Below are 24,631 nucleotides of genomic sequence, written 5' to 3' on the forward strand. Positions count from 1 at the left end.
CCTGGTCTTTGACTGGATGGGCGCAGACGTCGTAACAGTCCCCAGCAAATAGCGACGCTGCAGGGGGGTCTCTGCCTCTCGGGACCCAATTCTGCTGCAGAAAACCCACAGATCCTACAGCAGCGTTAATTGACCCCGGTGCCATGGGACACCTGTCACTCCCACACCCTATCCAGCGCAGCCCCTCACTGCCTTGCTCTGTCATTGGCTTCACTCCACCGCTGCCCGATGGTGCATCTTGTAGCCAGCTTCACTGTCTCATGTCCGTGACTGTCCCAGCTCCCCCTTCTCTCTGCTGCAAACGGGGCTCCTGGCCAGTGCAGGGAGTGTGCCCTGTAAACCAGTTCGCACCCCACTGTGGGGAGTGCTGCAGAGCAAGGGAGCAGCTGCAGATTGGTCCCGCAGGGCAGGGAGAGAAAACAAACAAACAGACAAAAGATAGGTGAGCAGCAGGAGGAAAATGAGGAATTCTGTGGTGGAAACGCTCTGTCCTGCGGTATCTCGGAGAACAGCCCAATACCACAGCTGTGCAGTCCGGGGCCTGTTTGAGATGAGTATGGCATCATGCCTCACACCACTCGGCTAGAATTCTTCGAGGGGTCAGTACACATGTGGATAAGGGTGATCCAGTGGGTAAAGCGTGCTTGTGTAACACCCACAGACCCTGCTCGTCGGTGGGCGGGATTGAACTTGGGACCTCTAGAGCCAAATGCAGGAGCCTCCACTGCATGAGCTAAAAGCCACGTGGCCCTAAGCTAAGGCTGTAGAGCAGACTCATTAATCTCTCTCTCTAAGGGCTTGTCTTCACTACCCGCCCGGATCCGGGGTAGAAATCGATCTCTCGGGGATCGATTTATCGCGTCTCGTCAGGACGCGATAATCGATCCCCGAATCGATGCGCGTACTCCACCAGCCCAGGTCGGAGTAAGCGCCGTCGACGGGGGAGCCGCGGCGGTTGATTTGCCACCGTCCTCACAGCAGGGTAAGTCGGATCAGATACGTCGAATTCAGCTACACTATTCCTGTAGCTGAATTTGTGTATCTGAAATCGATCCCCCCCTGTAGTGTAGACGTAGCCTGAGTAAGGTCTCGGTGCCACTAGATGGGACAGAACGCAGGCGGTGTGTAGCTTACAGACTTGCAGAAAGCCTTTGACAAGGTCCCTCAGCAAAGGTGCTTAAGCAAAGTAAGCTGTCATGTGATCAACAAGAGATCATCTCATGAATTGGTAACTGGTTAAAAGACAGGAAACAAAGGGGAGGAATAAATGGTCAGTTTTCACAATGGAGAAGGGTAAATAGCAGGGTCCCCCAAGGGTCTGGGCCGGGACCAGCGCTGTTTAACAATTTCATTAAGGAGCTGGAAAAAGGGGTGAACAGTGAAGTGCAGCTGGGAGATGATATAAAGTTACTCAAAATGGTGAAGTCCAAGACTGACTGTGAAGAGCTACAAAAGGATCTCACAAAACTGGGTGACCGGGGCAACAAAATGGCAGATGAAATTCAGTGTTGATCAGTGTAAAGTAACGCACATTGGAGAACGTAGTCCCCACTGTACATACAAAATGACGGGTCTAAATTAGCTGTTACCACTCAAGAATGAGATCTTGGCGCCATCGTGGAGAGTTCTCTGAAAACATCCACTCAGTGTGCAGCGGCTGTCAAAAACGTGAACAGAATGTTTAGGAACCAATAGAAAAGGGATAGAAAATAAGAGAGGAAATATCACAATGCCACTCTATAAATCCATGGTACACCCACACCTTGAATACCGAGTGCAGCTCTGGTCACCCCATCTCAAAGGAGATACTGTATATTAGAACTGGAAAAGGTGCGGAGAAGGGCAACAAAAATGATCAGGGGGATGGAACAGCTTCCGTACGAGGAGAGATTAAAAAGACTGGGACTGTGTTCAGTGTAGAATAGAGCCGACCGGGGGCCGGGAGAGGGGGGGGGGATCGATATAGAGGGCCATAAAATCAGGAATGGGGTGGAGAGACTGAATATTTGCCTCGTCACGTAACACAAGAACCAGGGGTCACTGGATGAAATGAACAAGCAAACGGAAGGACGTGCTTCTCCGCCCGAAGCAGCCTGCGGAACTCACTGCCAAGGGACTGGGCTCAGAGCAGACGCAGCTCAGCCCCTGGCCGGGTCCATCAATGGCTGCTAGCCAGGGCGGCCTGGTCAGTGCCCCTGGCTGCCAGCATCCCCAAGCAGGGCCAGATTAACCTTTAGTGGGCCCGGCGCCAAACATATTTGGAGCATGAAGTGGGAATGTCAGTCCCCAGACTGAGGGGCCAGCCAGGGGCAGTGGGACATGGCATGGCAGGGCGGCCCCGCTCCGCCCAGCCCAGTGCGAGGGCACTATTTACAAACCGGCAGTTGCCAGCGCACAGGGCCTGCCCGGCCCTGTGCTGCCAGCATGCCCCTTTCCCTCAGGGGCGGGCCCAAGCCGTGCCACACAGCCCCCCCTGCCCAACACCCCCCGACTCCCTATGGCCAGAGCCCCCTCACAAATGCCCAGCACCCTGCACAACACCACCCCTGCCCAGAACCCCCCTCAGCACCTCCATTCCCTAGTGCCCCAACACACACAGATCTTCCCCGCCCCCTCACAGCCCAGCACACCCCAGAGACCCCCTCCCCCATGTCCTGCCCCCACGGCTGCACTCCCTGGCCCTTCTGGAGGTGACTATCTGCCAGGCTGAGCCGGCAGCGCAGCCAGAGCTGATCCCAGGGTGGGGAATCACTCTGGCCCTTCAGGAGTGGCGCGATCAGCCAAGCCCCCAACACTGTCCCCCCAACTGGCCGAGACTGGCCAGGCTTCTGCACCAGTCCCAGGCGGCTCAGCTCCGGGGAGACAGGTGGGGCCCCACAGGTGGTGGGAAGCAGAGACTTGCCCGGAGCCAGAGGTGCACTGGGGTGGGGCCAGGGGGCAGAGAGGAGCAGGGAGGAGGGCAGGGGGTCCAGCCAGGGGGCAGAGAGGAGCAGGGAGGAGGGCAGGGGGTCCAGCCAGGGGGCAGAGAGGAACAGGGGGTGGGGCCAGGGGGCAGAGAGGAGCAGGGAGGAGGGCGGGGGTGTGTGGAGCCAGGGGGCAGAGAGGGGCAGGGGGCAGAGAGGAGCAGGGGGGTGGGGCCAGGGGGCAGAGAGGAGCAGGGGGGTGGGGTCAGAGGGTAGAGAGGAGTGGGGGTGGGGATGGGGGCGGGGGGCAGAGAGGGGCAGGGGGGTGGGGATGGGGGCAGAGAGGAGCAGGGGGGTGGGGTCAGAGGGTAGAGAGGGGCAGAGAGGAACAGGGGGGTCAGCCAGGGGGCAGAGAGGAACAGGGGGTGGGGCCAGGGGGCAGAGAGGGGCAGGGGGGTGGGGCCAGGGGGCAGAGAGGAGCAGGGAGGAGGACAGGGGGTGGGGCCAGGGGGTAGAGAGGAGCGGGGGTGGGGATGGGGGCGGGGGGCAGAGAGGACCGGGGGTGGGCGGGGAGCAGAGAGGGGCAGGGGGGTGGGATGGGGGCGGGGGGAGCCAGGGGGGTCTCGGGGTGCAGTGCAAGCGGAGCAGGCCGGGGCCCCTTCTCAGCATGGGCCCGGCTCTGGGGCACCACTGGCGCCATTGTAAACCTGGGACTGTCCCCAAGGCGCCTGCCCAGGGCCATCGCCATGGCCCAGCCTGGCCCCTTCTGCGGCTCTGATCCTGCCCGGGAGCCCCGGCGCCTGCCAGCACTCAAGATGGCGTCCCGTTGCCTCCCAGCCCAACGGTGTCTTTCTTTGCCACCATTCAAGATGGCGTCCCACCCCGGCTTCGCGTGCCCTTCGCGCCGCCCGCACTCAAGATGGCGGAGCTATCCTCCCAGGAACCAGCGACAGAGCACGGTGACTGACAGGCGGGTCAATGCAATCAACAGGCCGCTTGCAAAGATCGACAACTCCACCAGCCTATCAACTGGAACGCGTCGAACTGCACCGCCTTCTTCCGACGTCAGACGACCCGCGGGCCTCGCGAAGACCAATGAGAGTGGAGGGAGCGGCCGGAGTGACGCGGAGGCGCGCCAATGGGGGCGGAAACGGAAGGAACGGTCTGTCGTCGCCGGGAGGAGGACGAGCCGCGCGGGAGTCAGAGCCGGAGCGCGGCACCACGTGAGCGGCCTCCGGGAGCGCGAGGTGAGAGCGGCCGGGCGGGGCGGTCACGCGAGCCCGGGGCTTGGCCTGCGGCCTGGTCCGGACCCGGGATCGGGCGGGGGCCCCGGGCCGCGTCTCTCCCCGCCCGGCCCTGCGGGGCTGCTCCGTGGGGCGGGCGATGGGCTCAGACCCCGGGGCCGCGCCGGAGGGAGGAGGCCGGTTCCGGAGATGGGGGGAGGGGAGCGGGGGCCTGTTGCGGGCGATGCTCTGGTGTCTCCAAGGCGTCTGCAACCCCCCCCCCCGTTCCCCTCCCCCGCTCTGTGCCCCGGGCGCGGGGCGCCTGGTCCCTTTAGTGGTTTGCTCCCAGGGGGGTGGCTGGGCTCGATCCCCGACAGGAGCAACTATGGGGTGGGGGGGCAAGTTCCGTGTAAGAGTTACCCCCCCCCCCCCAGCTGTGCCAGTGCCCCTCAATCCTCACCTGCAACCCCTGCTAGCCCAGCCTCGGCTCCCCACCGGCTCTGTGGGTGCCCCTCCCGGCCTGCAACCCCAGCCCTGGCTTCCCCCGGATCTGCCAGTGCCCCTCAGTCCTCACCTGCAGCCCCCTGCAACCCCAGTCCTGGGTTCCCCCCAGCTCTTCCAGTGACCTTCAATCCTTCCCTGCAGCCCCCTGCTAGCCCAGCTTCTGCTCCCCACTGGCTTTGTGGGTGCCCCTCAATCCTCATCTGTGGCCCCCTGCTATCCCAGCCCTGGGCTTCCCCCTCCGCAGCTCTACCAGTGACCCTCAATCCTCGCCTGCAGCCCCCTGCTAGCCCAGCATTGGACTCCCCATTGGCTCTGTGGGTGCCCCTCCCAACCTGGAGCCCCCCCGCAGCCCCAGTCCTGGGCTCCCCCTACTCTTCCAGTGCCCCTTAATCCACACCTGTGGCCCCTGCTATCCCAGCTTTTGCTCCCCCATGGCTCTGTGGGTGCCCCTCACTCCTGACCCGGAGCCCCCTGCTATCCCAGCCCTGGACTCTCCTCCCCCCCAGCTCTACCAGTGACTCTCAATCCTGACCTGTGGTCCCCTGCTATCCTAGTCTTGTGCCACCCTCTCCCCCCCCCCGCTAGTGCGCCTCAATCCTGACCTGCAGCCTCCTGCTTTCCCAGTCGTATGCACCCCCCTGTGCTCTGCTGGTGCCCCTCAATCCTGACCCGCAGCCCCCTGGTTGCCCAGCTTTGTGGCTGCCCCTCAGTCCTGACCTGCAGCCCCCTGTTACCCCAGCCCCCGCTCTTCTGGTTCCCCTCAGTGCGGACCCGCCGCCGCTGAGTGCATCTCTTCCTCGCAGAATGGCTGAGCAGGACGTGGAGAACGAGCTGCTGGATTATGAGGAGGATGAGGAGCCCCAGGTGGTGGCGGATGCGGTTCCTCCTCCAGCAAAGAAGGACGTGAAAGGCTCCTACGTGTCCATCCACAGCTCGGGCTTCCGGGATTTCCTGCTCAAACCTGAGCTGCTGCGAGCCATTGTGGACTGTGGCTTTGAGCACCCGTCTGAAGGTAGGAGCGGAGCCGAGGCCCCCGGCCCCCAGGAGCGCAACCCCCTTGCCAGCCCGCCTGGGAGGAGCTGCGGGCGGGGGCCGTAGAGAGCGGCGCTGCCTGGTGAGAGCTGCGGGGGGACGGGGGCGTCGGCAAGGGAGTGAGATCCTGAAGATCTGCCCTGCTAAGTGGGGAAGCAGGGGCTCAGCAGGGGGCGCCCTCTCCCGCAGTCAGTGCTGGCCCCAGTGTGGCACTAGGGGGCGCTGTGCTGCAGGGAGTGGGGTGGGACTAGGGGCCGCTCTCCCCGGCAGTCAGTGTTGGTTCCAGTGTGGTACTGGGGGGGGGCTGTGCTACAGGAAGTGGGGTGGGACTCAGCAGGGGGTGCTCTCCCCTGGCAGTCAGTGCTGGTCCCAGTGCTCCAGTGTGGCACTAGGGGGCACTGTGCTGCATGCAGTGGGGTGGGACTAGGGGCCTCTCTCCCCGGCAGTCAGTGTTGGTCCCAGTGCGGTACTGGGGGGGGCTGTGCTACAGGAAGTGGGGACTCAGCAGGGGGTGCTCTCACCTGGCAGTCAGTGCTGGTCCCAGTGCTCCAGTGTGGCACTAGGAGGCGCCGTGCTGCATGCAGTGGGGTGAGACTCAGCAGGGGGTGTTCTCCCCGGCAGTCAGTGCTGGTCCCAGTGTGGCACTAGGGGGTGCTGTGCTGCAGGGAGTGGGGTGGGACTCAGTAGGGGGCCCCCTCCCCGGCAGTCATTGCTGATCCCAGTGTGGCACTAGGGTGCGCTGTACCCCTGGGAGTGGGGTGGGACTCAGTAGGTGGTGCTCACCCTAATGCCCCAGAGCAGGAGGGGCGTGGGGTTTAGTGGATTAGAGCAGGGGGCTGGGAGTCAGGACTCCTGGGTTTTATCCCCAGCTCTGCCTCGATCTGCTGTGCCCCGTGTAACTGCCATGCGTCCGCCCTTGCTCCCACAGTGCAGCATGAGTGCATCCCACAGGCCATCCTGGGCATGGACGTGCTGTGCCAGGCCAAGTCGGGCATGGGCAAGACGGCCGTCTTCGTGTTGGCCACACTGCAGCAGATCGAGCCGGTGGATGGACAGGTACGGGGGGAGGGCGGGTGTCTGTGTGTATGTCTGGCTTGGGCTGGGGGATTTGCTGAGGGAGAGGAGCAGGCATGCCTCCCGGCCCCCTCGCCTCTCTCTGCCCCAATCCACCTGGGAAGGGACCCGGGTCACCCGCATGGCTGTGGGGTGGACTTGGCAAGGAGAACATAAGAATGGCCACACGGGTCCAGCTAGCCCAGCGTCCTGCCACTAGAGGGCTGGCACCGGATGCCGAGAGGGAATGAGCATGGCAGGGTAATTAGCGAGTGATCCATCCATCCCTTGTCCCCCGGTCCCAGGTTTAGGGACACCCAGAGCCTGGGGCTGCATCCTTGTCCATCTTGGCTCATAGGCGTTGCTGGACCTCTCCTGCAGGAACTAACTCCTTTTCTGAGCCCAGTTATATTTTTGTCCACCTCTTGACTGCGCTGTTGCTCGTTAAGCAAACGAAGGCCATGCGTGTTTCACAGCGCGGGGGGTTAACCCCAGGAATGGACGCGAAGGGCAGGGCTGGATTCTCTGTCTCGATGCCTTGCATGCGAGCCGCCCTGGGGAAGGGGCCTTAGCCTGACGCGCTGTTGGGCTCAGTACAGGGGTGAGGGGGGGCTGGTCCCTGGCCGTGCTACACAGGAGATTGGGTTAGATGGGCCCTTCTGGCCTGAAACTCCTGGGAAGCGGATCCCTGGGAGGCCGATTCTGGACCCGCCCCTGGGGTGACTGTGGGGTGCTGCTGACGCAGGGGGAGAATCCAGTGTGGATGGGGCCGTGTATTTCTCTAGCCTAGGGGTCCGGGACAGGCTGCTGCTGAGAACCAGCCCTTCTGCTTTCAAATCTGACTATGTGCTGGGGGTCCCTGGTGGGGATCACGCTGGGCTGTGGGGGTGGCACCACCCTGGGGGTGGGCGAGCGGGTTGGCCTGCCTGGGCACTGCTGCCATGTGTCTGGCTCTCCAGTGACTGCCCCGGGGGGCTGGCTCAGACACACCAGCCTGGCACTGGGCTGGTGCTGTGATACCCCCGTGGGCAGGATCCTGTCCCGGAACAGCCTCCCAGCGGGCCGTAGCCACGCGTGGATCTGGGAGGACGTCGCTCAGGCCACAAGCTCCTTGTTCTGGGGCCTGCCGGAGCTGGATGCCCATCCCCCGGGGCTGGCAGTCACCGAACTCTGCTCCGCTGAGCCCGGGCCACTAGGGACCAAGGCCTGCCCCGGAGCCATGTGCCAGAGCAATCCTGGCTAGCAATGGGGCCTGTCCCTGCTGTTGTAGGGGGCCAGCGTGCTGCACCCCAGAACTGGCCGCATTAGTGGGCAGTGGATCTTGCGGGGACAGCGCTCCTATGCCGAAAGGGGACATGTCTGAGGCGATGGCTGGCGGGGGGCTGGGAATGGAGTAACCGACACTGCTGCTCCGGGGCTGCTGTTGGGAACCAGCCCTGTGCTGGGGGGAGATCCCCCCCCATTCCTGGGCTGGGGGAGCCCTTCGGGGGCTTTGGCCCTGCCCCGTCGGGTGGCAAGACCTTGTCCGGGGCTTCAGGAGAAGGGTGGGTGGGGGTGTTTGCTGCTGCAGGGTGGGGCAGTGCTACGGGAGGGGGCATGGATCCCCGATGCTCTGGATTAGTCCGGTCTCCATGGGTGTGGGGGGAGCTCTGAAAGCTCAGGGAAGGGGCAAAGATGGGGGCACCTGTTCTCTGGGATTTGGCGGAGGGAGTGGCTGTCCCTGGGTGGGGGCGTCGGGCTGTGTCCCGGGGAGGGCAGGGTCTCTCGTGGGGCGCTGGGGTGACCCCGTCTCTCTCCCCCTCCCAGGTGTCGGTGCTGGTGATGTGCCACACGCGGGAGCTGGCGTTCCAGATCAGCAAGGAGTACGAACGCTTCTCCAAGTACATGCCCAGCGTCAAGGTGAGCCAGGCCCCCCGGCGTTGAGGGGAACCCCCTCCCCCACACCCCTGGTCCCTCCCGTGGAGCCACGAGTGTTGTTCAGCCTGGCTCCAGGGGGTGAGGGGTGTGGGGAGTATCCCCCCCCCCTTCCAGGGGACACGGCCTTGGAGACACAGCCCCCCTCCTCCCTCCCCAGCATGAGCCCCCTAGCAGCTGCCTGCATGACTGTGTTGAGGGCCTGAAACTTGGAAGCTGCAAGGGTGGGTCTCCATCTCCTCTGTGCTCGTGTGGGAGACCCAGAGTGTGGCTGGGGGTGGGTCAGGACTCCTGGGTTCTCTCCTTTCTGGGGGTGGGTCAGGACTCCTGGGTTCTCTCCAGGCTCTGGGTGTCAGGACTCCTGGGTTCTAGTTTACGCTCTGCCACTAAACTGCCCTTGGACGAGGCCTGTCCCCCTGTCTCAGTTTCCCCCAGCGGGAGGGGAGGGACCCGGGCGTGCCTGGTGCTGGAGGTTCACTGCCTGGCCACTAACCCTGCTGTTCCCCCGGCCGCCTGCAGGTGGGGGTGTTCTTCGGGGGCCTGTCCATCAAGAAGGACGAGGAGGTGCTGAAGAAGAACTGCCCCCACATCGTGGTGGGGACCCCGGGACGCATCCTGGCCCTGGTGCGCAACAAGAGCCTCAACCTGCGCAGCGTCAAACACTTCGTGCTGGACGAGTGCGACAAGATGCTGGAGCAGCTTGGTGAGATGGGGGGGGGCGGTGCTGGGGCATGGCGGGGGACGACCCCCAGAGGGTCCCAACCTGCCCGGGGTACCTGAGGCCTAGGGGCTACCTGCATCATCTGTCAGGACTTCTGGGTTCTAATCCCAGCCCTGGGAGGGGAGTGGGGCCTAGTGGTTAGAGCAGGTGGGGGTTGGGGGGTCATGGCTCCTGGGTTCTATCCCCACTCCCCTCCCAGCGCTGGGAATACATAACAGGCTAAGAACCTTCTACAGCTGCCTGGGTGGAGGGCGTCTCCTTCCTCTGGGTCAGGGATGGCGCCAACTAGTTCTGCCCTAGGGATCCTGCCAGCATCAGGCCCGGATCTGCCTGATGCCATGGGCTGCCCAGTCACGGGGGCCTGGCTGTGTGTCCCTGGGTCCTGCTGGTCTGAAGCCCAGGCCGGTGTGTAGGGGGCCTGACCCCAGGCCTTGGGGGAGTGGGGGAGCTGCAGGGGAATACAGATATCCAGAGGGGTGGGGGAGGCTGACTGCAGGGGATCAAACAGTCTGGGTTTAAGCCACCTGCTGTGGGGAGCGACTTGGGGGGGCTCAGCTGGCTCTGATGTCGGGGGTGGCTGGAGCTGTGACCCCAGGGGCTGGTTCTGGGCCCGATTCCCAGAGTTGGGCCGGGGGGTTATCGCGAGGGTCCGCCCCGAGCATCCCCCCAGCTGTCTCCAGTGCAGTGACCCCCTCCCTCCCCACAGACATGCGGCGGGACGTGCAGGAGATCTTCCGGCTGACGCCCCACGAGAAGCAGTGCATGATGTTCAGCGCCACCCTCAGCAAGGAGATCCGGCCTGTCTGCAGGAAGTTCATGCAGGACGTGAGTCACCTGCCGCCTGGCCCATTTCTCTCCCCCCCCCCCACCCCCCCCCCCGCCCCCGCCGCCCATTCCCCTCTGCTACTGGCCTACCCCTGCTGCCTGGCCCATCTCCCCCCCACCCCCCTCGTGGGCCTGTCCCCCCCATCCCCCTCTGCCACCGGTCTACCCCCTGCCAATCGCCTCCTGCCCCCCACCCCATTCCCCCCCTTGTGGGCCGCCCGGCCTGCCCCCTGGCCCCTCACCCCTCATGGGCCTGGTCCCTAGCCGGGAAAGTGACCCTCGATCCCTACCGCCAGCTGGGCTCAGTGCTGAGCAGTCCTAAGCCTCCGGGCCTGGCTGCCAGCAACTCACCCAGCACCTGCTGACTTGGTGGGGGCACCCAGCCAGGTCTACTGCTCCGGTCTGGTGGCAGCCTGGGAGGGGCCAGCTGCTCTGGGGTTCCTGACTCCCTCACGCAGGGTCCCTGGGACCCCAGCGTTCTCTGTGGGAGGGTCTGCTGCTGAAAGCCGTCCTGCCACGCTGGCTGCTCGGAGCCCTGCCAGGCCCTGGCACAGCGAGGATTGGCAGCCCTATGCCCCGGCACATCCGTAGCCTGGGTGAGGCAGGCACTGCTGTGGGGGTGTTGCTGATCCATGCTGGAGGTGGAACTTTGACCCGCTCAGTGGCTGGGCGGTGTGGGGAGGATAAGGGTCTACTACAGCTGCTGTTGAAGGGAGCTCCTCCCCTGGCTCAAGTGGCGGAGCCCCTGCTATTAGTTCCGGGTTCAAACCGGGGGTGGAGGGGTCGGCTCACGGGGGGCTGGGTTGAAGCCCCTTTGGCAGCGAGGGGGTGTCGCTGAGCTGCTCCCCCCACCCCTCCCCCCCAGCCCATGGAGGTGTTCGTGGACGATGAGACCAAGCTGACGCTGCACGGCCTGCAGCAGTACTACGTCAAGCTGAAGGACAGCGAGAAGAACCGCAAGCTCTTCGACCTGCTCGACGTGCTGGAGTTCAACCAGGTGTGTGTGGGGGCAGGGGGGCTCGGGGGCAGGACGCCCAGGTGGGGCGTGGGGTGCAGGGGTTAGAGTGGGGGGCTGGAGCAGGACTCCTGGGTTCTGGCTGTCAGTGGCTGGCTGTGACTGGGGCCAGGCTATCGATCCGAGCCACCCACAGCGCTAGGCCCCTGGGAGATCCAGGAGAGGTGGGTTAGAGCGTGCTCAGTCTCCTCGGGCCACACTGTGTGTGTGTGTGGGGGGGGGGGAGGGACACCCCCAGATGGGAGACCAGCGCAGGATGGGCCCTTTGGACTCCACTGCAGCAGAGGTGGGGGGTGTGGATGGCTGGGCAGAGGGGGCAGGTGCAGGATTGACCTGGGGGGTCTGATCCCAGGCAAGATCTGGGGGCTGGGCTGGGGTTGAACAGCTGGTCCCCCCCATGCTGATGGGGTGGGGGCAGGGAGGGGGTGGAGCTGTCTGACAAGGTGGGGGGGCTGCCTGCTAACCCTCCGCCCCTCCCCCAGGTGGTGATCTTCGTCAAGTCGGTGCAGCGCTGCATGGCACTGGCCCAGCTGCTGGTGGAGCAAAACTTCCCGGCCATCGCCATCCACCGGGGCATGTCGCAGGAGGAGAGGTGGGTGCTGGGCTGGCTGGGGGGAGGGGCGGGGCCTGGCCTGGCCTGGGAGGGATGTTGAGTCTCATTGACCTGATTTGTGCTGGCACCAGGCTCTGGGAGGGAAGCAGGGCCTAGTGGTTGGAGCAGGGCTGGGGTCTCAGGTGTGATTCTCCCCCAGGCTGTCCCGGTACCAGCAGTTCAAGGATTTCCAGCGCCGCATCCTGGTGGCCACCAACCTGTTCGGGCGGGGGATGGACATTGAGCGTGTCAACATCGTCTTCAACTACGACATGCCCGAGGACTCGGACACCTACCTGCACCGGGTGAGCTCTGCTGCTGGGGAGAGCCGGGCCTGGGTTCTGACCCTGCACCCTCCGGCCCAGGAGAGCCGGGCCCTGCCTGGCACCGGGGGGCCTGACCCTGCGGCTGCTGGCCCGGGCATTGGGGGGGAGCCTCATTGCCCCCAGGCTCTGCCCAACATTGGGAGCCCAGCACCCCAGGCCCGGCTCCTGTTACTGGAGCAAGTGGTTGAGGCTGAGGCACCCTGGCTGGCAGGCGGTGTTGCCCTGGCCACCCAGGGATGGGTTTGATCTGGGCCTGTCGGGATGTGGGGGGTTATCAGGCAGGGAGGGTGCTTGGCAAGTGGCTCCTGCTGATGCCCCCATGGGGTTGAGGGGCCAAGCCTGGGGGTCTCAGAGCTGCCTTTCCCCCCCTCCAGCTGCATCGCCCAGGGTGGGTCACAGAACCACCCCAGCCAGGCGCTCCGTCTTCAGGCCCCATGCCCTGCCACACCTGCACTGGGCTCCCAGTCGGTTGCAGCTTCCTAGTGGGAGGAGCTCCCGGCAGGAACCCAGGAGTCCAGTGCCCTGCCTGTCACATGGTGCTGGTGGGCATGGCTCCGGCAGGCTCCTCCCCACTGACAGCCCCTCCCCGCTCATTGCAGGTGGCGCGTGCCGGGCGCTTTGGCACCAAGGGCCTGGCCATCACCTTCGTATCGGACGAGGGCGACGCCAAGATCCTCAACGAGGTGCAGGATCGCTTCGAGGTGAACGTGGCTGAGCTGCCAGAGGAGATCGACATTTCCACGTACAGTACGTACCCGCCAGGGGCAGCCCTCGGCCCTTCGCCCTCCCCCCAGGAGGCTCTTGCCCAAATCCTGTCTTTCTGGGGGACGTCCCAGCTGGGGAGCACCATGCCCTGAGGGCGCCCAGGTGCTATGGTGATGGGCCTGTAGATTACACTCAGCATGGGGTGGGGCCTCTCCTGATCTCTATGCTTGTGGATTGGTAGCAGCCACCGACACCTCCCCCCATGGCCTCTGCCCCCGTGATTGTAGAGGTGGCTGCTGTGCCAGCTGCTCTGGGGGCTGCAGCTCAGTGGTGGAGCCCCCTAGTGGTGGGGAGTGAGTCTAAGTCAGGTCACAGTGAAGAACTGAATGGGGTGCGGGAGCCCTCTGGTGGCAGAAGTGGGATTAACAGCCTCTTTCTCTTGCAGTTGAACAGAGCCGATAACCGGATCGGACCCCCCTGCCCAGAACCAGCCCGGCTGCTCTTTTTAACCCTTTGTAAGCCAGATCACGGGTATTTCGTTTTTTTTTTATGCAGTTTTTAAACCTGTAGATGTGTGTGTAAGAGTGTCTCAAATAAACTTTTTATTACCAAGTGCCTGTGGTGGAGTTTTAGCTTCTTGATGGGCTCAGTGAGATTGAAATTTGTTGTGTGTAATGGCACTCTGCACTGGAGGTTCTAATTAATTTTAAATGCCTTGTCTGATACTGTATATCTGGACTGGAAAGTGGCTGCAGCTGTTCACAATAGCTGTGTCCCACCCCAGAGATGGCTGCATCTATCTGTGTGATTAAAACTGTTTCAAAGTATTGTGTTTTTCTCCCTGAGACACTGGGAGTCAGGACTCCTGGGTTCTATCCCAGCATTGAGGGGAAGTAGGGTGTCGTGTAGATCATACTCGCAGGACGGGGGGACGCTATCCTAGGAAGCAGTGATGCTGGAAAAAGATTTGGGGTTGTGGTGGATAATCAGCTGAAGATAAGCTCCCACTGCAATGCTGTAGCTAAAGGATGCGTGAAGAGGGGACGCTCAGGTAGGAGGAGGGAGGTTATTTTACTCTGTATCTGGCACTGGTCTGAGTGCCGCTTAACTAGTGTCCAGCTCTGGTGTCCCCACTTCCAGCCAGAGGCTGATCAATTGGAGAGAGGCCAGAAGGCCCGTGAGGATTCGCAAACCTGCCCTGTAGTGACAGACTCCAGGAATTCAGTTGGATTTGCAGAGACAGGGAAGGGGTAACTGGGTCAGTCTATAGGGACTGTGATCATGGGCTCTTCAGTCTCGCAGCCAAAGGGCTGGAAGCGAGACCGTCACACTGGAAATCGGCAGGGAGGGTAAATGAACCTCGGGACAGCTTCCCCGGGGGTGTGGTGGATTCTCAGCACTGGCCCTTTCCCAATGGAGCCGGGACGTTCTGCTCTCAATGGAGCAGGAGTGAATCCAGGGAGGGCGGGGGCCTGTTCTACAGCTGGTTGGACTTCGAGGGTCACCGTGGGCCCAGCTGCCCTTAGAACGTGTCATCTAGAGCAGGGGTAGGCAACCTATGGCACACGGGCCGAAGGTGGCACACGAGCTGATTTTCAGTGGCACTCGCACTGCCCAGGTCCTGGCCACTGGTCCAGGGGGCTCTGCATTTTAATTTAATTTTAAATGAAGCTTCTTAAACATTTTAAAAACCTTATTTACTTTACATACAACAATAGTTTAGTTATATATTATAGACTTATAGAAAGAGACCTTTTAAAAACGTTAAAATGTATTACTGGCACTCGAAAACTTAAATTACAGTGAATAAATGAAGACTTGGCACCCCACTTCTGAAAGGTTGCCGACCCCTGATCTAGAGGGTTAGAGCAGCGGGGGCTGGGAGTCAGGACTCCTGGGTTCTCTCCAGCCACCACACACGTGGCTCCTCGAAGCAGCTGTTTTTGTCACAAAACTTAATATTTTAATAACTTTAAAAAGATCATTTAAAAAAAAAAAAGTGTCCCCAGTGAGACAGACAGCCGAGCCCTGGGGGCCGCCGCAGGCTGGGGCCGCTTGCCTCCTTCAGCTCCGGCCGTGTCGTACCCTCATCGAAGCCAAGGGCGGTGGCTGATGCTGCAGTCCCTGGGGGGAGGGGCGGGGTCCTCTGGGCTGCGGGGGGGTTCGTCACTGCTGGCTGGATTCATCTCCACTGCCCGCGCTCAGCCCAGCCCAGCTCTGTACCGCAGGCGGGGCCGGGGACCCGGTCGTACCAAAGGGAAAGGCGCCCCCTGTGGCCAGAGGACGTCGCGTCGGAGCCGAGCGGCTGCCCTGTTGGCGTTGCTATTGCTGGCGATGCTGGCCGCGCGCAGGCCTGGGGCTGGTGAGTGCCCAGCGGGTGGGGGCAGCTGGGCAGCGTAACGGTGCCCCCCGCTGCCTGGCAGGTTCCACTGGGCAACCGTTGAAGCATCTGCATGCGGCGAGTCCGGGTGCGTGGTGGGTCTCTGCTCACGGGCAGGGCCAGGCCGGGGGCAGGGGGCCGGGTTTTCTCATGTGCAAAGCTGCAGTATCCGGAAATGGGCTGAGTGCAAGAGTGCTACAACCCTGACTCCTCCGACGGCTGGAGCCCCTGCTGGGAAAGGGGGGGGGGGTTACAGCAGGACTCGACCCCCCCACTGTCCCCTCCCCCCAGGCTGCCTCATGGTGAGTCAAAATGACAAATGGGGTCCTGGCTCTCAGCCCCTCCCAGAGCTGGGGACAGACCCCAGGGGTCCTGGCTCCTAGATCCCCCCCTCCCCTCCCAGAGCTGGGGACAGACCCCAGGGGTCCTGGCTCCTAGATCCCCCCTCCCCTCCCAGAGCTGGGGACAGACCCCAGGGCTCCCAGCCCCTCTCTCTGGCTTCTAATTCCTTTTCAGCCCAGCTCTGCCTCATTTCTCTTCTAAACCGCCCCCCCCCCCTCCAAAACATAGGCGGGGGGAAGTGGGGGGGATAGGAAAGGGCTGCAGAGCAGAAGGCTCCTGCGCTGTTGTGGAGCCCGGCCCGGCCCCCCCTTACCCGCGTGGCGGTCGAGGTGGAGAAGTCGGAGTACTTGGCCGGTCTCTTGAGGCCGCCGCAGCTCAGCCACCTGCGGTACTCGTCCCTCACCTGGCAGGAGAGAGGAGAGGGCTGGTCACCCCACGGCGCAGGGGAGCTCGCGGGGGTGGGGCCTCAGCTGTAGGGAGACAAGGGCCCAGAACTGGCCGGGCAGGGGGGAGCTCTCAGCTACGCCAGCCCCAGCCCCTCCAAGTAGAGGGCACTGGGGGGACCTCCCAGTGGGGGGCACTGTGGGGCAGGAGCACTGTCTGGTGGGGGGGAGCCCCCCGTGGGGGGCTGTGGGGCAGGGGTTGAGCGCTGGCTGTGGAAGGAGCCTGGGGGTGGGGTGCTGTGGGGCAGGGGGTGCTGTGGAGCAGGGGATGAGTGCCGGCTGTGGTGGTGCTGGGGGGGTGGTTGAGCGCTGTCTGTGGGGGTGCCCGGAAGGGTGCTGGGGGGCAGAGGTTGAGCGCTGGCTGGGAGGAGCGCTGGGGGGTGGGTGTTGAGCACTGGCTGTGGGGCGGCACTGGGGGCGGTTGAGTGCTGGCTGTGGGGGGTGCTGTGGGGTGGGGGTTGAGCACGGGCTGGAGGGGTGCCCAGGGGGGCGCTGTGGGGCAGGGGCTGTGGGGGGACTGGCCTGTTTCTTGAGCAGACAGTGCAGCAGGAAGATGAAGAGCCCCTGCAGGCTGTTGAGGATGGTGAAGATGTAGGAGACGACCAGGGTGCGCTGGTTGAACTGGAACAGGCCGAAGATCCAGGTGGTGCCCAGGATGCAGAGCTGGGCGATGGCCGTGATGGTGAGCACCCTGCGGGGGAGGGGCAACCAGTCACATGGCCCCGCCCCTCAGCCACGGACCACCTCCCCTCCCCCCTGGGGTCCTACCCCTCAGCCTCAGCTCCTGTCTCCCAGGGGTCCCACCCCTCAGTCACAGCCCACCTTCCCTTCTCTCCTAGGGCCCCACCCCTCAAACCTGAACCCCGCCCCGCCCCTGCATGTGACTGACATCTCCTCCACACAGCCCCACCTCCCCAGACTCTGCCCCCTGCCAGTAGGGGGTGGGGGAAAATCACTCATCTGTGGCTCCCTCCCGCCACACATGGGGGTGGGGGGGGATGACATCACGTTACTCATATGCCCCCCCAGCTCCCCCTCCCCCGATGGGGGGCAGCAGGGCAGTGCCAGGGTCTCTGCTGCCCCGGGGGCTGCGCCCGCTACCTGAGCTTCTTCAGCTGGCTCATGTCGGGGTTGATGTCAGCAAATTTCAGCGACAGCTTCCAGACGGTGACCACGAAGATCACGGCGTTGACCTGCCGGGGGCAGGGGAGAGGCGGGTTGGGAGGGGGGCAAGTGTCTCCTGGGGGTGGGGGCTATGGGATCTGCCAGCTGTGCAGCCCATGGGGCAGCCCCTTGCCTGGGCCGGGGGCACCCCACTCCCCATAGTGACCCAGCTCGGCCCCTGGGGGCTGGGGGGGACAGGGGATGACAAGTGCGGGGCCCAGCTGCCCTGGCGCTGGGGCTGGGTGGCAGGGGAAAGAAGTGAGGACAGCTGCCAGCCAGGCCCTCAGGGGCCGGCCAGGGGGCCAGGCGCTGGCATGGGGCTGGGCTCGGGGAGGGGATTTACCGCGATGATGATGCAGACGGGCGCCAGGAAGCTCCAGATGAATTGCTTCTCCAGCGAGAGCCAGCAGCTGTGGGGGAGGGACAGACACGAGTCAGTCACTCACTCACCTGCCAGCAGGGGGCACTGCAGGGTGGGGTTTGCCCCCCCCACTGGCAGAGTGGGGGATGGAGACTAGACAGCCCCCCCCCTCCCACCTTTGGTGCCCAGGAGCGTCCTTGTGTTGTTCAAGTGTCCCGGGTTGGGGCCCTGGCCCAAGCGGCAGGAGGGTGCCCCCCTCCCTCACACTGGCCTCACCCGCCCCATGGGGGCCCACCCCTCCCCTCCCCTGGTGGGCCCGGATGGCAGCGGCACACCCAGCTGAGCCGCTCCTGTCCCCGTGTGCTGCCTGGGCATGGTGCCATGTTCCCCTCGAGCCCCTGGCCGAGAGCACTGGGCCTGTCCCCCCCACAGGCTGGTGACTCACTGGCGCGCCGTGCCGTAGCCCTCGCTGTAGGTGGCGGCCGAGATGCCCACGATGAGGGCCGGCACGCCGTAGCCCAGCAGGAACATGTAGCGGCGCCTGAGGCCGTGGGGGGTGAAGACCTGAACCACCAGCAGGTAGAGCTCGGCGCCCTCCAGGCACATCCAGCAGAAGGCGGCCAAGAAGAAATAGTGCAGGAGCCCGGCCACCATGCCGCACACCACCTGCAGCCAACGGGACGTGGGACGTCAGGGCCGGGCTCCCGGCTCCTCCAGCCCCAGCCCCAGCCCCTGGCAGCAGGGGGCGCAGTGGGGAGCAGGGCAGGAGCACTGGCTGTGGGGGGAGCTCCCTCCTACTTCAGGCCCAGATACTGGGGGCACTGTGGGGAGCAAGGCAAGATTGCTGGCTGTGGGGTGACTCCTGGCTTCTCCTGCCCCAGCGTGTGCCAGCAGGGGGCACTGTGGGGAATGGGGCTTGAGGCTGGCTGGGAGGGGGAGCTCCCAGTAGGGGGCACTGCAGGGAGCTGGGCCCAAGGCTGGCTGAGGGGCGCTGAGCCCGAGGCTGGCGTGGGGGGGAAGCTCCTAGGGGGGGGCGCTGTGGGAAGCGGGGCCCGAGGCTGGCTGTGGGGAGCTCCAAGAAGGGGGGCCGAGGCTGGCTGGGGGGGCGCCGCAGGGCACAGGGCCCGAGGCTGGCGGGGGAGCCGGGTACCCTGTTGCCGGTGCTGGAGGTGCCGGTGAGGAAGACGGTGTAGGCGATGAAGAGCGCCAGGCAGAGGTGCAGGTGGATGGTGGTGCGGGGGCCCTTGAGGGCGCGGCAGAAGAGGAAGGTGACGATGGACAGCAGCAGGCACAGCAGCGAGATCACCAGCCCCACCTTGGTGATGACGTCCAGGGTCCAGTCCTGTGCCGGGGGTGGGGTGGGGTGAGGGGGTTAGTCAGGGTCCCCCCCCCACAAGGCAGCAGCCAGGCCGGGCTTTAGGGTACAGCCGGACTAGCCTGTCGGCCTCGCTCTGCGCCAGGGCTGGGAGAGCCCCCTAGTGGCGACACCGGGCAGCCTGCGGGAACCAGTGATTGGCTGGGTCCAGCCGCCCAGATGGATTCGATGCGGCCCAGCCTGCCCCTCCTGCCCCCCCGAGGGGCTGACCCACAGTCCCAGGGCCATGGGAAGCCGATGGGGCTCTAGGGTCACCACCACCCAAGGGGGAATCCCTGGCACCGATCCCTGCAGGACGGGGGCGCCAGAAAGTAGGAGGAGCCGGGGCTGTTCCCTGGAGCAGAGAGCAGAGCGCCCCCCGCCTGGCGGGAGGAAGCCCCTGCCCAGGAGGGAGCTGCTTTTAGACCAGACGAACGCGCTTGTGGCTAAGGTGCTGCATTTCAGGACTCCTGGGTTCTACCAGCTCTGGGAGGGGAGCAGGGTCTGGGGGTCAGAGCAGGGGGCTGGGGGTCAGGACTCCTGGGTTCAATTCCCAGCTCTGATGTCAACCTCCCTGAGTCTCCTTGAGTGAGGCATTTAACCCCTCCCTGCCTCCGTGCGATGGGGACGGGGAGGGCTCCCTGCAATGCAATGGGGTGAGCCCCCTGCCCCCCAGCTTCCCGGTGAGGTGGGCAGGCACGTCAGCTGTGGCTACCTGGGGAGTCTCCCTGTGCCCTGGGGGCGGGGGGGGGCTGCTTGTGCCCCATATCAGATCCAGGGCCCCACCCGCCGGTGGGGAATGGGTTTACTCAGGGGAGAATCTGGAGTGACTCCTGCTCCGCTGGGGGGGATTGAGGGGAAGAACAGAACCAGACCAGCCCCAGGCCCCAGCGAGGGCCACGCCTACCTCCAGCTCGTAGAAGGCCATGAGCACGGCGAAGCTGGTCAGGTGGTTGCACTGGCAGCGGGTGCTGTTGGTGGTCAAGTTCTGCAGGGTGCAGCCGCCGGTGGCCCAGCGCCTGCTGTCAGGCTCCCAGTAGGCGCAGAGGAGGCGCAGGTTGGGCTTGTTCTCCTGGGGACAGAGAGACGCTTGGTGCATGGGGGGGCAGGAGCGGGGTGAGGGGCTGGCTGGGGTCGCACAGGGGGGCAGGACTCCCCAGGCCCTGAGAGGGCAGGTCGGGGGGGTATGAGGGGCTGGGCTGGGCTGGGTGCACAGAGCATCAGTTTGTCCCTGGGTGGGAGGCGGATTCACCTGCTGACCCGGGTGGGGGGTGTTACTAGAGATGGGCCCAGCTCTCCCCCCAGCGCCCCAGGCTCTCCTCCCCCCATGCCCAGCCCAGGGGCTCACCGGCACTGGGTGGCTGAAGCGGATGCTGACGGAGAGGTCGAGTGCCTGGGGGTTCGGGTCACTGATGAAGGCCGACACCACTGGAGACAGCACACGGTAGCTGGGCCGCCCGGGCTCCTGCGCCTGCTTCCTGGTCTGGCCAATCTCGTACCACTCGGGCGCCTCCACCTGCCCAGCACCTTCCAGGATGGGGCTCATCCCCTGGTATGTCAGCAGCCCGGCCAGCGTGAAGCCTGCGAGAGACAGAGGAGACGGATGAAATGGGGGGCAGGAGGGGCCCTGGGGCAGACTGGTCCCAGGGGTGCTGTGCTGCTGGGGGTGCTGCCCCCAATGCCCTGGCCATGCCCCGTCCCCCTACACACCCCAGTCTGGCGCTAGGGGGTGCTCTGCTGCTACTCCCAATGCCCTGGCCGTGCCCATCGCTATACACACCCCAGCACAGGCGATGACCACATACCTTCATTTTCCTGCCCTGGGGCTCTGGCCCAGTTTAATTCCATCTGCGTCTTGCTCTGCTGCAGCGTCACGGTCTCCTGGCTCTGGTTCCCAGCCTGCCTGACCGCCAGCCCCAGCTCTGCAACCACAATGCCAGCCAGGGCTCACAACAGAGACATGGAGAGGAAACCTGTAGCTAGGCAAGGTGCTTTCCTGGCTGTGGGGGGAGCTCCCAGCTACTCCAGTCCCAGTCTCTCCCAGCAGGGGGCGCTGTGGGGAGTGGGGCGGGAGCACTGGCTGTAGGGGGGAGCTCCCGTCTCCCAGCAGGGGGCACTGTGGGCAGTGGGGCAGGAGCACTGGCTGTAGGGGGGAGCTCCCGTCTCCCAGCAGGGGGCGCTGTGGGGAGTGGGGCAGGAGCACTGGCTGTGGGGGGAAGCTCCTGTCTCCCAGCAGGGGGCACTGTGGGCAGTGGGGCAGGAGCACTGGCTGTAGGGGGGAGCTCCCGTCTCCCAGCAGGGGGCACTGTGGGCAGTGGGGCAGGAGCACTGGCTGTAGGGGGGAGCTCCCGTCTCCCAGCAGGGGGCACTGTGGGGAGTGGGGCAGGAGCACTGGCTGTGGGGGGCAGCTCCCGTCTCCCAGCAGGGGGCACTGTGGGGAGTGGGGCGGGAGCGTAGGCTGCGGGTGATGAAAGCCCAACCGGGGCCACGTGGCCAAGTGCTGACCTGTGCCATTGGTGGATGCGATACTGATCGTGCTGTCACGCAGGGTCAGGGCCAGCGTTCTTAGCTGCTTCTCCACTGTGGCCATCAGCTCCGTCGCGATCCGGTGTCTCCGCTCCACGCTCTCGCTCTCGCTCTGCTGCCCGACCAGATTTATCTGCTTCTCCAGAATGTCCAAGAAGCCCTGGCCAAGCAAACGTGGGGGGTGTTGGTGTCACAGTGCCTGAGCCCCTGCCGCGCCCCCCATTCCCAGATTGCTAGTCCTCCACTGCCTTCCCACAATCCCCCTCAAAGGAAAGACAAGTTCTCCTGCAATTGACATCGCTGCCTGGGAGGTCAGACTAGATGATCACAATGGTCCCGTCTAGCCTAGAAACCTAGGAGAGCAGCTTCTTGGGCACAGAGCCCCCTGGAGAGGCAGGCATGGGAATTTCTGGGCAGTGCTGCTGTTTATTTATCTCCTGTTCCAGGTGCTGCATCCCTATAGATCGCCCTGAGACTAGATCCGAGTAGTAGCAGCGATTCCTCCCCCTAACGGGAACAAACCCAGCAAGGCCCCGAATTTTGGCTTGGCACCTGCAGCTTCTCTTTGGCGTTCTGAGAGTTCATCTGCTTCAGCTCCTCCAGCACATTCTTGCAGAGACGTCCCACCTGTGCCTGGAAGCTGCCCAGGAGGTTCTGCAAAACAAGGCCCAGGCCTAGCTCAGGAAAAGAGATCACAGATTCGCAGCCCACCTCCCCCGGTCTCGAGAGGCTCCCTCGGCTCAGAAGCCAGGCGCCAGAGGGGCGCGGGCAATGCCCCGTCTGGCCCCTAGGGGGTGCACGGCGTTTGCAAGGGAGGGTGGGGGACGGCGGTTGCAAGCTGAAGCGAGTTGCAGCAGCCTGATGCTGCCGATCCTGGAAGGTGAGAATCACCCCGGGGCAAAGGCCTAGGCCGTGGCTGGACTGCAGGGGCTCCAGGGACTGGCCACTGGCTCTTTGCCCAGGGGCGAGTTTGGCCCCAGAATCCTTGTGGGGCGAGATCAGTGAAAAGCAACGTGGCACTAAAGGGGAATCGGGGTCTATCTCCCCCCCCGGGGTCTGTGCCCCACTCACCTTGGTTCCGGCAGAGTTGTCATCATCCAGCAGCGGGGGGCAGGTGAGCTCTGGGGATGGAAAGGGAGGAGGAATGAGAGATGGGCGGCGGGGGGGAAATATGGGGTCTGGCTGGGTAGGTGCATGCACCAGAGACAGGCACAGAGCAGGACTCCCTCCCTCCAGCAGGGGGAGCAGTGACACCCCCCCCCCCCCACACACACACACACTCAGCCCCACACATGTGCCCAGCCCCTTGTCCACATCCTCTGCCCACAAGCTGGTCTCTGTGAAAGGATCCCTCCCCGTCCTAGGGGAACTGAGCCGCAGTGGGGTGGGGCGGGGGCTGTGGAATCATCCCAGCTGTATCTCCCCTCAACCCTCTCCCCCAGCTGTGGGTGGTTCTGGTGTGTGTTGGTGGGGGAGTGAATCCATCAGGGAGCCCCGGACTGGCCCCACAGTGGCCTCTAGGCACAGACTGCGCCCCCTGCTGCCATCTTCCCAGGGCAGAGACTCCAGCCGTGCAGCAGGAATGCAGGCACTGCTGCAGGGGGGAGAGATGCCCGGCCCCTGGCATCCCTGGAGTGACCCCTGCTCCGCTCCCAGAGCCAGACCTGGGCACGCTGGTGGCTGTGGCTCTGAGACAACCAGAAACACCCCAGTGGATGCACAGGCTGGGCTGGGGGGAGGTGAGGGCCTGGAGGCTGAGCCGCTCCGGGCCAGGGCTGAGACCCAGAGGGACCCCGTCCATGGGGGGCAGGGGGGCTGGCGCACCGTCCCAGACCAGTTCCCAGCTCGCTGCCCCCTCGGGCAAGACCTCTGCCTGTGTAACCCCAGGCCCTGCCCAGCCCCCCAGGTGCCTCCTCCATGCCCCCAGAAGCAGGACCCACCTTGGCACAGGGTCGTGTTTCTGTTGGAGGGGACGTAGCCGGCCCGGCACTCACACCAGTAGCTTCCGGGGGTGTTGACACACGTGGCGTTGGGGCTGCAGATATCTGGGGTCTTCTTGCACTCATCGATGTCTGAGAGGGGAAAGCGGGGGGAGGGCGGGGGGTGTCACACACAGCACGGCTGGGGGCGCACGGGGGGCAAATGACCATGGAGGTACCCCCCATCGATTGCAGGGGGCATGGTCTGTCTGTCAGTCTGTCTGCTTACACCCTTATTCTATTCTCCTTTCTTCCCTGCTACGTGTAGTGCCCCAATCCCTGCGGAGCAACCCCTCCCCCACCCACCAGATCGGGGGGCCCAACCTTTTCCAGACCAGGGCCCTGCGATCTCCTCCCTGCACCAGCCCTGACAGAGCAAGGTTAAGGCGGAGGGGTAGGGGGGTGGCGATCAGCCAGTTAAGCTGCAAAGGGGAAGTGACTTAGGCTGCGTGCAGGGCGCTAGCTAGAAGGAAGCTCGCCTGGGAGGGGACACATGGGGCTTCTATACAGCCCGCGGGCTGGGCCCAGTGGTGGGGGCCTGAGTCAAGGGGGGCTAGGGAGCCCTGAGAGGGGCTAGGAGCCCCGGAGGGTTTCGCTAGCAGGCATAGCAGAGAGGGGTCTGAATTTGAAGGGCTCCCCCAGAATGGGGATCACAGCGTGACCTGGCTGGATGGCCGAGACCTGGGGCAGCTGCGATGCCGGGAGCTGCAATCATAGAATCATAGAATATCAGGGTTGGAAGGGACCTCAGGAGGTTCTAGTCCAACCCCCTGCTCAAAGCAGGACCAATCCCCAACTAAATCATCCCACCCAGGGCTTTATCAAGCCGGGCCTTAAAAACCTCTAAGGATGGAGATTCCCTAGATAACCTCCCTAGGTAACCCATTCCAGTGCTTCATCACCCTCCCAGTGAAAAAGTTTTTCCTAATATCCAACTTAAACCTCCCCAACTGCAACTTGAGACCATTACTCCTTGTTCTGTCATCTGCTACCACTGAGAACAGTCTAGATCCATCCTCTTTGGAACCCGCTTTCAGGTAGTTGAAAGCAGCTATCAAATCCCCCCTCATTCTTCTCTTCTGCAGACTAAACAATCCCAGTTCCCTCAGCCTCTCCTCCTAAGTCATGTGCTCCAGCCTCCTAATCATTTTTGTTGCCCTCTGCTGGACTCATTCCAATTTTTCCACATCCTTCTTGTAATGTGGGGCCCAAAACTGGACACAGTACTCCGGATGAGGCCTCACCAATGCTGAATAGAGGGGAACGATC

The 24,631-nt window shown here is 63.9% G+C and overlaps 2 protein-coding genes across 13 annotated transcripts in view; one reads left to right on the forward strand and one right to left on the reverse strand.

Annotated features, from left to right (window-relative positions):
* The first annotated feature begins 3,991 nt into the window (after positions 1 to 3,991).
* Positions 3,992 to 13,426, forward strand: DDX39A (DExD-box helicase 39A). Of its 3 annotated transcripts, none has more exons than XM_065576168.1 (11): positions 3,992 to 4,150; positions 5,434 to 5,642; positions 6,591 to 6,718; positions 8,522 to 8,614; positions 9,149 to 9,332; positions 10,057 to 10,175; positions 11,041 to 11,172; positions 11,673 to 11,782; positions 11,943 to 12,087; positions 12,708 to 12,855; positions 13,259 to 13,426. In XM_065576168.1, exons 2-11 carry the CDS (start codon positions 5,435 to 5,437, stop codon positions 13,273 to 13,275), a joined length of 1,284 nt encoding a protein of 427 aa, XP_065432240.1. In that variant the 5' UTR covers positions 3,992 to 4,150; position 5,434; the 3' UTR covers positions 13,276 to 13,426. The 3 variants fall into 3 exon arrangements, with proteins under 3 accessions (XP_065432240.1, XP_065432241.1, XP_065432239.1); XM_065576169.1 differs by having other exon boundaries at positions 3,999 to 4,150; positions 5,395 to 5,642; XM_065576167.1 differs by having other exon boundaries at positions 4,008 to 4,150; positions 5,370 to 5,642.
* A 1,327-nt stretch (positions 13,427 to 14,753) lies between these two features.
* Positions 14,754 to 24,631, reverse strand: part of ADGRE5 (adhesion G protein-coupled receptor E5) — a 107,311-nt gene continuing 97,433 nt past the window's right edge. For 6 of the 10 annotated variants that reach the window (XM_065576149.1, XM_065576147.1, XM_065576143.1 and 3 more), the window contains 14 exons: positions 23,324 to 23,455; positions 22,455 to 22,504; positions 21,936 to 22,037; positions 21,363 to 21,543; positions 20,663 to 20,779; positions 20,206 to 20,438; positions 19,765 to 19,929; positions 18,654 to 18,845; positions 17,949 to 18,169; positions 17,486 to 17,552; positions 17,080 to 17,171; positions 16,501 to 16,669; positions 15,849 to 15,938; positions 14,754 to 15,424 (listed from right to left, as the gene is read on the reverse strand). In XM_065576149.1, the coding sequence (XP_065432221.1) occupies positions 15,389 to 15,424; positions 15,849 to 15,938; positions 16,501 to 16,669; positions 17,080 to 17,171; positions 17,486 to 17,552; positions 17,949 to 18,169; positions 18,654 to 18,845; positions 19,765 to 19,929; positions 20,206 to 20,438; positions 20,663 to 20,779; positions 21,363 to 21,543; positions 21,936 to 22,037; positions 22,455 to 22,504; positions 23,324 to 23,455 (1,847 nt within the window). In that variant the 3' untranslated portion in view covers positions 14,754 to 15,388. The remainder of the gene's footprint in view (positions 15,425 to 15,848; positions 15,939 to 16,500; positions 16,670 to 17,079; positions 17,172 to 17,485; positions 17,553 to 17,948; positions 18,170 to 18,653; positions 18,846 to 19,764; positions 19,930 to 20,205; positions 20,439 to 20,662; positions 20,780 to 21,362; positions 21,544 to 21,935; positions 22,038 to 22,454; positions 22,505 to 23,323; positions 23,456 to 24,631) is intronic. The other 4 variants (XM_065576150.1, XM_065576148.1, XM_065576146.1 and 1 more) reach the window with 1 other exon arrangement.

Source organism: Chrysemys picta, chromosome 22 (genome assembly GCF_011386835.1).
Source record: "Chrysemys picta bellii isolate R12L10 chromosome 22, ASM1138683v2, whole genome shotgun sequence".
NCBI lineage: Eukaryota > Metazoa > Chordata > Testudines > Emydidae > Chrysemys > Chrysemys picta.

Excerpts from the sequence above, each read along its gene's own strand:
- DDX39A (XM_065576167.1), top strand. The coding sequence starts at position 4,042 with ATGGGGGCGGAAACGGAAGGAACGGTCTGTCGTCGCCGGGAGGAGGAC. Across the intron at positions 11,173-11,672 it reads ACGTGCTGGAGTTCAACCAG|GTGGTGATCTTCGTCAAGTC; the intron begins GTGTGTGTGGGG and ends CCCCTCCCCCAG. Across the intron at positions 12,088-12,707 it reads CGGACACCTACCTGCACCGG|GTGGCGCGTGCCGGGCGCTT; the intron begins GTGAGCTCTGCT and ends CGCTCATTGCAG.